General features: G+C 37.5%; 1 protein-coding gene across 2 annotated transcripts in view; it reads left to right on the top strand.

Annotated features, from left to right (window-relative positions):
* The window catches only part of Actr2 (ARP2 actin-related protein 2 homolog (yeast)), a 39,222-nt gene that overhangs the window by 1,402 nt on the left and 25,502 nt on the right, over window positions 1-12,318 (top strand). Inside the window, exons 2-3 of one of the 2 annotated variants that reach the window (XM_005385690.2) lie at window positions 8,234-8,344; window positions 10,381-10,395. In XM_005385690.2, the coding sequence (XP_005385747.1) occupies window positions 8,234-8,344; window positions 10,381-10,395 (126 nt within the window). The remainder of the gene's footprint in view (window positions 1-8,233; window positions 8,345-10,380; window positions 10,396-12,318) is intronic. The other variant, XM_005385691.2, reaches the window with a different exon arrangement.

The following is a 12,318-nucleotide window of genomic DNA, read 5'->3' as shown; positions in this document are numbered from 1 at the left end:
TTGAACTTTATAACACTTTGGAAACTGGATTGTTTGGAAGAGGAGATAGAAGAGCCGTATTTACTGCCGGAATACTGCCCTCGATTGAATTTTTGCAGATTTTTACAAGCAGTAGTTATGTACACTAGCTTCACCTGAGCTAAGTTAAAAGTGGACAAAGTAAGGAGAGTGTTATAATACAACAGGATATCATCCAAAATACATTTTATTTTATTTTATTTATTTATTTTTAGGGGTACCGGAAATCGAACTCAGGACCTTGCGCTTGCCAGGCAGGTGCTTGTGCCCCTAAGCTACATCCCCGGCCCCAAAATACTTTTTAAAAGACAGTAGATTCGCTTCTATAACAATACGACTCGGATTTGCTTTTTAAAAGTTGAAAAATGATCTCGCTTTTTATTTTTATTTGAAAAAAATTTTTATCAGTACATATTTGCCATACATAGTACTCACATTCATCATAGGGAATTTGTACCTATACATAGTATATCTTTTTGTTTGTTTTTGTCTTTTTGAGACAGGGTCTTGCTATGCAGTTCAGCCTGGGCTTGAGGTCACTTTATAGCCCAGGCTGGCCTCGAACTTGCAGCGATCCTCCTGCCTCAGCCTCCTGAGTGCTGGGATTACAGGCCTGCACCACCACGCTGGTCCCATAATATATCTTCTTTTTTTTCTCATTCCCCTGCCCTCTCTTCAGCCCTTCCTCCTCTTCCCATTTACAGCTTTGCTTCTATTTCCTCTTCCATTTTGATTTTTAACCCCCTTCCCTTCTTTCCCTTCCCACACCCCAGTCTTGTTGCCCTCCCCACCTGAATTTGTTCTTCCTACTTCCCAATATGTATCCTCCATTTTGCTCCTTGTTTACCCTTAGCACTTCTCACACTAGAGAAACTGCAATGTTTAAACTTGTGTACCTTATTTATGTCACTTAAAAATTATGGTCTCAAGATGCATCCATTTACTTACAAATGACTGAAGTTTATCCCATTTTTAAAAAGAATCTGTCTTTGAGATAGGGCCAGGTCATGTAGTCCAGGCTGGCCTTGAACTCACTGGGTAGCCCAGGCTGACCTCGAACTCACAGCGATCCTCTCTCCTCAGCCTTGTGAGTGCTGGGAATACAGACAGATACCCCCACACTCGGCCAGTTAAAGGTGCTTTTAAAATATATTAGCTTGATTCCATTACAGTCTCATATTAACTTCTAAATTTTGAAACTTTAAAAATAGAATTTAGATTATTTTGACTCCTCATTATGTCAGGTACTAGGTTATATTTTAACGGATTCTGCCTGAAGGGTTCTAGGTGAAGCATTCTGTAGTGTGTTTATACATATATGCGAGGTGCACTGTGCTGCTAGCTGCTATAAGTTTTTGTTTTGTTTTGTTAGAGGAGGGTACTGGAGATCGAACCCAGAGGTGCTCTATTGCACACAAAGGGTGCCCAGCCCTTTATTTTTTATTCTGAGACAGGATTTTACTAAGTTGCCCAGGCTGGCCTTTAATTTATGGATCTGATGCTTCTGCCTCAGCCTCCCAAGTAGCTGGGATTATAAGTGTGCACACAGCCTACATGAGGTTTTTGATACTCATTTGAAATAGAAATGTTAACTATAAAAACATTTTTATATTACCACTTCATTAATGCTGCTAACATAGAAAGCTGACTTCTATGTATTGTTAGTGTTGTTTGTAATCCATTATTTTAGAATCCTGTTCCTTAGGACAAAAGATCACTTACAAGCCGGGCGTGGTGGTGCATGCCTGTAATCCCAGCACTTGGGAGGCTGAGGCAGGAGCATCGTTGTAAGTTCGAGACCAGCCTGGGCTACAAAGTGAGCTCAAGTCCAGCCTGAACTGCATAGCGAGACCCTGTCTCAAAAAGACAAAAAGAAAAAAAAGAGATCACTTACTATGAAATAAGTGGAAAAGTGTAGTTAATTCAGACAGTAAGGTACTATTTAGGGCCTGGGATATGGCTCAGCGGCACAAGCACCTGCCTGGCAAGCGCAGGGTCCTGAGTTCAATTCCAGGTACAAAAAAAAAAAAAAAAAGGTACTACTTAGTGTTACATTTATATTGGCTTAAAAATTTTATCCATATTTTCTCCAGACATGGTTAGTTTCAAATGAAGAACTGATAAGATGTGTTAAATAACAATCAGGAATGCTGTAATATTTCTGAAAATTTAGAGGACTAGGAGCCACTTAGATTCTATATTCTGTTTGTTATTCTAGATGTAAATGGTCATTTTGATTTTATTTAGGTGGAATTACAGTGATTACAATTAAATATGACATTCAGATTAGTGGAATATGACATTCAGTTAGTGGAATTCTGGGATTACATTAAAATGTTTTCATTTGCCCCTTAAATGCTTTAGATTTTAAAATTATGAGCTGTTTGAAGAGGGTGGGCATGTAATCCCAACACTCAGGAGGTTGAGGCAGGAAGATTGCTGTAAATTTGCAGTAAGTCTAGGCTACATAGTGAGTTTAAGCACAGCCAGAACTACACAGCAAAATCCTTTCTCAACAAACAGTTCTGTGCCGTTTGAGAAGTTTTTTTTCATTAATATTTTATATATATATATATATATTTTTTTTTACGATGCTGTGGATTGAATCCAGGGCCTCAGGCATGCAAGGCCAGGTAATTTACCACTGAACTATTATCACTAGCTCTGAAAAGTTGATTTTTTAAAAAATCCCTTTGACAAGACCAAAATTGAATGCTGTAAGAGTAGGTGCATTCTTTCGTTCTCACGTCAGTTGTTGGTCCTGCTTCATTTCCTCATTATTTCCCAGATAGACCAGTATCTCTTTAGGGCAGCCTACAGGAATAAAATTTATCTGATTTCAGCAATTTATGGGCTTCTCAAACCTACTTGCTAAAACAGGGCCACTGAAAGTGGCCAGCTAAGGAAACATCTGGAGATCCTCAAAGCTCTAGGTTTTGATCCTTTTCAAATTGGACCCATGTCCTTTGCATCATTTATCCTGTTACCAAACTTTGGTGATTTCATTAGCAGTGAGTTCGTCATCAAGAAAATGAAGACTTCTTGAGTGCCGACTATATTATTGGAATAATGCTTAATGAGATCTAGTGATGCAGAGAAGCTAAGCGTGCTAGAATAATTAATTTTCATTCATGTTTCACATTTGTAGTTCATTTTGCCCTGCTTTGTCAGACTTATGCTAATTTATATTTTGAACTCAGGAGTGTTTAAAATAAAAACAAACCACAAACTTTGGTTTCACCCTGCAGACTGCTTTGAAATAAGTAAATATTTTGGTGACCCAAGATAAGAACAGTCAGCCAGACGTAGTGGTGCATGCCTATAATCCCAGCACTTCAGAGGCTGAGGCAGGAGGATTTTGGTGAGTTGGAGGTCAACCTGGACCACATAGTGAGTTCCAGGTCAGTCTGAACTACACAGTGAGACCCTATTTCAAAAAAACAAAACCAATATAAAAAAAGGTACTATGCACTTAATACACCAATACCATCAGAATAAATTAGTAACAGAAGAATACAAAGTAAATAAATTCACACAGAGCTTTATAACCACTCCCCTTTAAGAAAAAATGTACTTTTACAGCAGATATAGATGTTTCTTCATTTTTGCTTGGAGGAGCATACTGCTTATGCTCCTACTACTTGATGACTCAGTGGGAAGGAAGAGAGGCGGTTTAAACCACAGTGCTATGAGGAGGAAACTATATATGGTAACATCTATTTCTTAAACAGCCTATTGCACATGATGAGAGAACCAAGTTACTAAATCTTAAAATGATTGGCATGGGGGAGGAAGTGTAAGGATTAAAATCATACCAAGTGAACAGTCTAGAAAACAGTATTTTCTTTATATTTTGTTGCATCATGTTTCAGGTTTTTATTTTTATTTTATTTTATTTTATTTTATTTTATTTTATTTTATTTTTGGGGGGGGGTGTGGGGAATGGTTCCAGTACTGGGAATTGAACTCACGACCTCATGCTTGCCAGGCAGGTGGTGTGCCGCGGAGCTAAATCCCCAGCCCCTAGGCTTTTTTTTTTTTTAACACAGACTTTTTTTTTTGCCAGGAAGGAATGGTTAGGTTGTCCATTTGTATTATTGAAATATGCGTCATTAATGCATTCACGTTTGAAATTATGTGAAGTAGTGAAGTTTCTGCTATTTTGGTAGAATATCTAATAGCTTGTAGGAATGCTAGCGCTGAATTCTAAGCCTCTGTTTCTGGTAAGCTATTTAGGGAGGGATAGAGTAAATCATTTATTAGTAAGTGATTGATTAATTTGAAAACCAAATTCTCTTTTCTTTTGTAAGTTGTTCTGTAATTTTTTTTTTTTTTGTAAAGCAGCTACTAGATTTACAGGTCTTTCTTGATTTAAGTTTTGTGGGTTTTTTTTTTTTTTGGTGCTGGGAATCAAACTCAGGACCTTGTGTTTGCCAGGTAGGCGCTGTACTGCTGAGGTATATCCCTGGCCCCTTACAGGTGTTTCTGTAGTAGCAAAAATTTCAATTTTTGTCTTCTGGGGTATTAGCAAATGTGTGCTGCTTAAAATATACTCAAGAATTTTAAAATATGAACTACCTATCTGCACAGTTACACAGTAATCAGAGAATGCTGTTGCGATTGTTTACCCCTTGCCATGTTACATTTCCACTGTGTGCAAATGGCTCCCAACGAGAGGGAAGACAGTTCAGCCTCAGCAGCCCCTCCATGCAGCTGGGTTTGACTTACAGCCTATCCCAGATTGTTCCTCCTTCCTTCAACTTCTATTATGATTTCTTATTTAACAGAATCATGTTTACAGTTAGTACACAGAAAATGGCCCTTACCAATGTGTAGATTCTCTTTGCCATTTCCTGATTTCCTTTGAGAACATTTGTACCAAAATAACTGTTTCCAGTCTGATAAATGAATGAACTTTTAACCCTGTCTGTGTTATATTCGCTCACTACTCTGAGGTTAAACATACAAAGTTAGTATTTTAGCCAGATACGGTGCGTGTGATCTCGGCTACTTAGGAGACTGAGGTAAGAAGACTGCAAATTTGAGGCCAGCGTGGGCAACCTAGCAAGACTGCCTCAAACCAAACAATGGAAAGGACTGGTGATGGAGCACAGTAGTAGAGCACTTGGCTACCATGTGCATGGCCCTGGGTTCAGTACTGCACACAAGAAAGAAATAAGTATTCAAAAGGCATTTGCTATCTATACTGTTGGGATATATGCATAAATTATTAGTGACAGTAGGCTAGTGATTGTGACAGATTTTATTTACATGGACATTTGGGTAAGGTTGGGCTAGTGAAGAAAATACTTTACCCTTCCACATCATTTCAGTTCATATCAAGTGAGCAGGATTTTGATTATTTCCTCTGCGGTGACTGTTCCCCAAGTCCCAAAATGAACTAGTGCACCTGAATTCTGTTTAGTATTTGTTTGGTTGGGAAGTATATTCTCATTTTTACCATCAGCCACAATCATATGAGGAGATAGATATGAACAAGCAGGTTGTCTATTACATATACACCGTATCACTAACTGCACTGTAAAGCAACCAGTAAGAATTACATAGCATGCTGCACCTGCACGGCTGTCAGAGTTGCAGGGGGCAAGGATGGAGAAATAAAGAGACAGAAAGCTGAGGTCAGGTGGAACCCTCTCTCAGGATGGGAGGAAAGGAACTGCTCAACCACAGTAGCGTGTTTCTTCATACTTTTGGCAGGTTGGTGTCTCGTAACACCCATTTTGCATACTAACCCATTGCTCGGATTGTCTCAGGGTTTGGTGTTCTCTGCAATGAAGCAGCTTGTTCATATGGCTTTCTTTGGGAGCTCTTTGTTCTTGGACTGGGCTTGCCTTGTCCCCGAACATATGATCAATTTCCAGCTTCAGCCGCTCCCTACAGTATTATACTTTTAGAAATAGGTAACTACACCTGGAAAATGCCGTAGCTTTGGTGGTCCTAGTTTGATAAACTTCAGAAGTCAGCTTTTGGAGCATGGAAGAAAATGTACCAGAGGGGCTGGGGATTTAGCTCAGCGGCAAAGCGCCTGCCTGGCAAGCGCAAGGTCGTGAGTTCGGTTCCTGGTACCGGAGGAAACCCCCCCCCCAAAAAAATGTACCAGAATAGTGTGTTTTACTTAGGTTCTAAAATTAAACTAAAAGCACAGGAATTAGAGTGGCATTGGGAAATCTGACAGATTTTTCATAAAAGCTTGAGTTGTGTAAATCATAATTTCAACATTTCAAAAGCTTCTAGGTAGCAGAATGTTCTAGGCTATTTATAATTAAATGTGGTTCATCAGCATCATCTCCAACAAGGTTGCTGTAGAGATATTGGAAGATTTTTGTATTTTAGAGGGGAGGGTTAGTCAAAAGTCACTAAAGTTTAGATGCTGCTAAATTTTACCACATCAAACAAAACAGTACCTTGTACATAGTAGTTCCTGTCCAGGGTACTTTAATCTTTCCTGTTCACTTTTGTTTCTTAGTATTGTGTATCACATTCAGGTACTGATTTTCATCCTGATTCTTCTATGGTGCCTGGAGTCACAGAACAGTACTTTTTCTGATGTTAAATGTATAGTCATTAGTTAATATCTGAGGGGTCTTTTTTAAAAAAAATGTGTTTTACTTCTTTTTTTTTTTTTTTTGAGACAGGGTCTTGCTATGTAGTTCATCAGACTGGCCTTGAACTTAAAATGTAGCCTAGGCTGGCCTCGAACTTGTGGCAGTCCTCCTGGATCAGCCTGCCACATGCTGGGATTACATGAGTGTGCCACCGTGCCTGGCAAGAGATTGGTTCTGAGACACACATCCCTCCCTCACACACACACTGTGCTCAAGACCCTTTCTGTATGTCAGCCGCAAAACTTTTTTTTTTTTTTTTTTTTTTGTTTGTTTTTCTCCGGTACCAGGAACCGAACTCACGGCCTTGCGCATGCCAGGCAGGCCCTTTTGCTGCTGAGCTAAATCCCCAGCCCTGCCGCAAAACTTTTAATGTTGAGTGTGCACCTTCCATGTGCCAGACACCGTTCTAGGTACTGGAGATGCTTCAGTAAACACTAAGTTAACGAAGTAGAGACTTTAATTACATTTCCTCTATTACTATGGCTTCCTCCTCCCACCCTGAAATTTATAATTGTCATCATATTTGTCCTTTTTGCTTTTTTTCTTTTTTGAGACGGGGTCTCGCTATGCAGTTCAGGCTGGCCTTGAGCTCACTTTGTAGCCCAGGCTGGTCTAGAACTTGCAACAATCCTTCCTCAGTCTCCCCAGTGCTGGGATTACAGGTGTGCGCCACCACGCCTGGCTCCTTTTTGCGCTTAAAACATTATTGATAAAGAAATTTTAAATCTTAGATTCTTACAAAAGTTTTACTGTAGTTGCTAAACTTTGTAGAATGCCAGGGTTTTTTGTTTTTGTTTTTTACATACATAAAATGGAAGTATTAATAGAATTAGCAATGTGCCTTTCTTAAAAATACACTATCTGAATATGAAACCTAACTATAAAAATGTAAATAGCCCCAAACACCTAATATTTATTTTCATGTGATGCTAGTCTTGATGGCTTTCGGTTTTCCCATTTTGGAAAATGAGTTCATGTAAATGAACTGCTCACAACAGAACTCCTTCTAATTTTCTCCCCCAGTACTGAGGCTGGAGCCCAGGGCCTTTGTGTTGAACTATATCCCCAGCTCTTTTGTATTTCTTTATTTTGAGATATGGTCTCAGTAAATTGCTAAGTTGCTTGGGCTGGGCTCGAACTTACGATTTTCCTGCCTCATTCTCCCAGAGTCTTGGGATTGCAGGTATGTGCTGTCTGCCAAGTTCACAAAAAACAACTACGCATTTACTGAGTGAACCTGTCCATAGCCCAGACACAGCTTGAATGACCATGTGCGCCCATACCTTTTCTAGACCCATACCTCCAGCATGAACTGCCAGCTCTGTCCCCTGCTGTTGTGGGCCTTTCCCCTTGCTGGTGGTATATAGGCACCAAGAAGCAGGTAACTGATGAAAAAACCATGAACTCCAAAGCTAGAGCTCTGAAAGAAATAAAAGGAGATTGTGTCTGAAACAGCGATGGTTACTTGGGGTGGTTTGAAAGTACTGTAAGTTTAAAATGTTGTGTCATTGGAAAGTGGTATTTTTCATGTTTTTAAATAAATGTAGTAAGTACTTTGGCACTAACACACTTTTACTCTTTCCTTCCAGTTTGTGAAGTGTGGATATGCAGGCTCTAACTTCCCAGAACACATCTTCCCAGCTTTGGTTGGCAGACCTATTATCAGATCAACCACCAAAGTGGGAAACATTGAAATCAAGGTAATATTTTATTTATTGTTAAAATGACTGTTAAGACTTGTGAAATGTTCTCTGAATTAAGTAGTTTTAAAATATGATGCCATGAAAAGCCAAAGGGGAGGGTAGAACTTCTCCTTTTTAATTTATATTAACACCTGAACAAGGGTAAAGTTAGTATCATCTTATTTTATTTATGTATTTCTTAATGCTATTACTACCTGGAGTATAATTTTTTTTGCATTGAATTGATATAAAACACTGAATTAGTACTTGAAGTCCCATTATGTATTTTAGTGTGCAGAAGAAATCAGTGTGGTAATTTTATGTCTCTCACTTTGATATATTTGTCATTATATCTTAGGGTTGCTTTGGGACCTGAGATGTTTTACCCCATGTTTTCATGGCTGACCACCTACATTTTTATGTAGCTAGTAGCTAGTCAGGAAAACACAGAATGTAAATCTCATTGGTTCCTCTTTTCACTAATACAATAACTGCTTTCCATAATGTGCTGAAGCCAGCTGTTCAAATCTTTATTTGGCCTTGTACTGTTTATCTTAGAAAGGAGAGAGCAAGAAAAGTTATCATTGCCTGCTTGCTGTATTTAGCATGAGGAAACTCTACATTATGAATGATAGATTTTTGTCCCACTGGATTAGAAATCAACTGGGAGTTACTTTAGAAGAAAGAAATAGAACACTCAAAAGGACAGTGGTCATCAATTGAGTTTAAATTTTTCAGATGGCCTTGAGATCAAATTATACACAATGCAGTAGAATGTAGGGGGCTCTGAGTGAATTCTTTGTGAACACACTAGCACTGTTGGTTCTATCTGGAGAGTCTTTGACAAGACTTCAGTGAGCTGTTAGATTATGAATTATTTGTACTGTACTTCTTTGGGACATTCCCCCGAAGTGCCGAGGAAAGTAGTAATAGATGGTAGAGATCTACTCTCGGGTCTCTGCTGTTGGGACTAGAGCATTGAGTGGCACAATAAACAAAAATAGAAACTGAAACTCAGGTTCTTAATGTTAATTTTTTAAAGGTTGGAAGTAGTCAGTTCTGGCTTCTTTAAGTGGTAAAAGCAGAAATGGTACATTCAGTATAAGGCTTTTCAAGGCGAACAATCTTTTCTTTCGGAACACTTACGGGATTCCTTTTACTCTTTTTGTGAACACCTTCCGTTCTGATTGAATTCTATCTTAAATGAATTTCAGCTTAAAATTTAGCTAATAATAGTGGTAAGGGCAAACTACTGTTTGGGAATAATATTTTTTACTTAGTGTCTGACTTTTTTATATTCTTCATGGAAAAAATTTTTTTGAGGTACAAAGGTATATCATGCAGAGACATTTTTGTTCTCCAACATGGGCACAGATAATTATATATCTCCCCATGCCTGCTCTCTTGCTTTTTAAGGCCAGGTACTGTTATAAACCTATTGATCCTCTGAGAAGCTATTTTTGCCAAAGAATTCCCTAATAGTACTGCTAATACATTTTGTCATTCTGTGTTCTGTTAGCTCAGTTCTTTGCACTGTGCCCAGTCTTTTAAACCTTTCAAGTTAAATTACTTTTTCCTGTAGAAAATAGTAAGAAAGACCCCTGTCAATTTTAGCTTGTATACTAGTGTTTGGGCAAACAACCCTGAAGTAACTCTCTACCTGCTCAGCTAGACTTGCTGTTTAATGTTTTACTTATTTTTCTTACAGTTCTTAAATTCAGTAATGAATTAAAGAAACTTGACTTTTGGGAATTTCTGTGCTTATAGAATTGACTTGTATTTGTGTGTCTTGTTAGCTAAAATGTGATGGTAGACTAAAAATACGGAAATTTAAATCATTTATTTAGTTATTTTTCATACAGGATTAATGACTGTCCATGTTAACTTGGCCCTAATTATTAACTCCATAAAATATAGTAGTACTACATCTGACCTCAACCTAATTTGTCTCTGTTGCTTGTATGTTTAAACATTTCAGTGAGGATTTATTTAGGCCTTTTCTGACTCTTACTTCTACCTTCTCTTTCTTCACCTTTCTTGACCTGTTGAAGTAGAATAACAAAAAGATGGTAAGTGAGGTTACACACATGCTGTTTGTTTTCCACTTTTGCTTGGTGGGACAGTAGTTGTTGTTTTGTGTCCCTTTAGTAATGGGGAGGGGGGCAATTCCATATTTTTACTTTAAGTGCTTTAATTTTTAACCTTTTTCATTGCTTCAATTTGGTAGCAACTAATTAAGTCCTATACCTTCCTGATTGCATACAATGGACCAAATAAGAACTAATTACTAACATAGTTTTGAATTGTTTTCTTGTTTTTGCTGTAGATGAATGTTACAATTAAAATGGAATGTGGTGTGCTAATATAGAAACCAAGTAGCCTTATGTAAGATATGTGTGATCCAGAAAAATTGGGGTGAAGTTGTTATGTTTGGGTAAATTCACTTTATTGACAGTACTAAATTAAAGCATTGCCTCTCATGTCTTATGTATATATTTGCGTCCATTATGGAACCATATACAGTTACTAAATGAGGTAAATTTTAATATACAGATGTACTATAAATGGAAAAAGAGAAATAAAAGAATGACTTGTTTATGTATCATCCTTACCAATGAGTAAATTGGACAGTATTTTCTGAGAATAAATAAGAAAAAGGTAAATCATTTGTAAGGGTTTCCCATAAACAATAGAAATCTCCCCTCAAATAAATACCATTATGAGGTGCCTTTTTCTTTCCAACTATAAGAGCCTATTGCAGACGTTTGACTCTTCCATTTTTTTCTGATAGTCTTAAGTGTGTCTATAGTAGATATTTTTAAGTTTCTTTAATAGCATTTATAAGCAGTTTTGACACAAACATGAGGCATTTCTAAAGATCTGATCTATTTTAACTAGTAATGATACTTTGTGAAGTTTTATTTTGAATAAAAATATATCTAAACATAGAAATTTTTATATTTTTCTTATAGGAATGATCATGCATTTGTCTTAAAATCCTGAAGAGGTTTTTAAAAGCTCTTATTTATAAAGAACAGTGCAGTCTTAATTTAACAGTTTTTTTTTTTAAGAAATTGCTTTTTAGGGATGTTATTGTAGTTTTTATTTTTTTAGAAATTTTTTTTGTTATTGTAGTTTTTAAATTTGTATTTATTTTCTAATTTGAGGTGACATGGTTCAAAGTGGTTCTTGGCAAATACAACCTATGCTGCCTGCTTTTAGTAAAATATAGATGCCTGACAAACAGTGTCTCAGACAGTTATTTTGGTTTTGGGGATTTTTTTTTTCTTCATTTTTTTCAATTAATAATTTTTCATTCTTTCAATAGGTTGAAGTCCAGCAGTGGAGTAGATAGTAAAGACCTAAGGCTGGATCTGATCATTTGTGACTTGGTTCTGAGGGATGAGAACAATTTGTATAACATCCTGAATGGCTTTTACTTTGGAAAATTGAAGGGAATTTTTTTTTTTTTTTGGTGTGTGTGTCTTTTTCAACCTATTATGTTTTTTCAAAACCATTCTCCTGATCTCCCCCGCTACCCCCAGTACCGGGAATCAAACTCACGACCTCGCGCTTGCCAGGCAGGCACTATGCCACTGAGCTAAATCCCCAGCCCCTTTTTTGTCTTTTTGGGACAGGGTCTCACTATGCAGTTCAGGCTGGCCTTGAGCTCACTTTGTAGCCCAGGCTGGTCTCGAACTCACAATGATCCTCCTGCCTCAGCCTCCCGAGTGCTGGGATTACAGGTGTGCACCACCATGCCTAGCTGGGCACTAGGGAATATTATTTTAGAATTACTGAGAATTTTGTATTTTTAAATAACAAGTGTTAGCTACAGAATTTTTTAAATTGGGTAATTGAATGTCTAATAAAGAAATTTTGCACTTTTCAAATAAATTGATACTTATTCCATTTTACTAAGAATACTCAATGTCAGGCATTCGTTTCTGTTAATCCGTTATAGTATGTTGGACCTACAAGTAGATACATGG

This window comes from Chinchilla lanigera, unplaced genomic scaffold (genome assembly GCF_000276665.1).
Source record: "Chinchilla lanigera isolate Chin_1 unplaced genomic scaffold, ChiLan1.0 scaffold00023, whole genome shotgun sequence".
NCBI lineage: Eukaryota > Metazoa > Chordata > Mammalia > Rodentia > Chinchillidae > Chinchilla > Chinchilla lanigera.
Note: the sequence above shows the minus strand (reverse complement) of the source record. Positions and strands in the feature narration are given on the sequence as shown.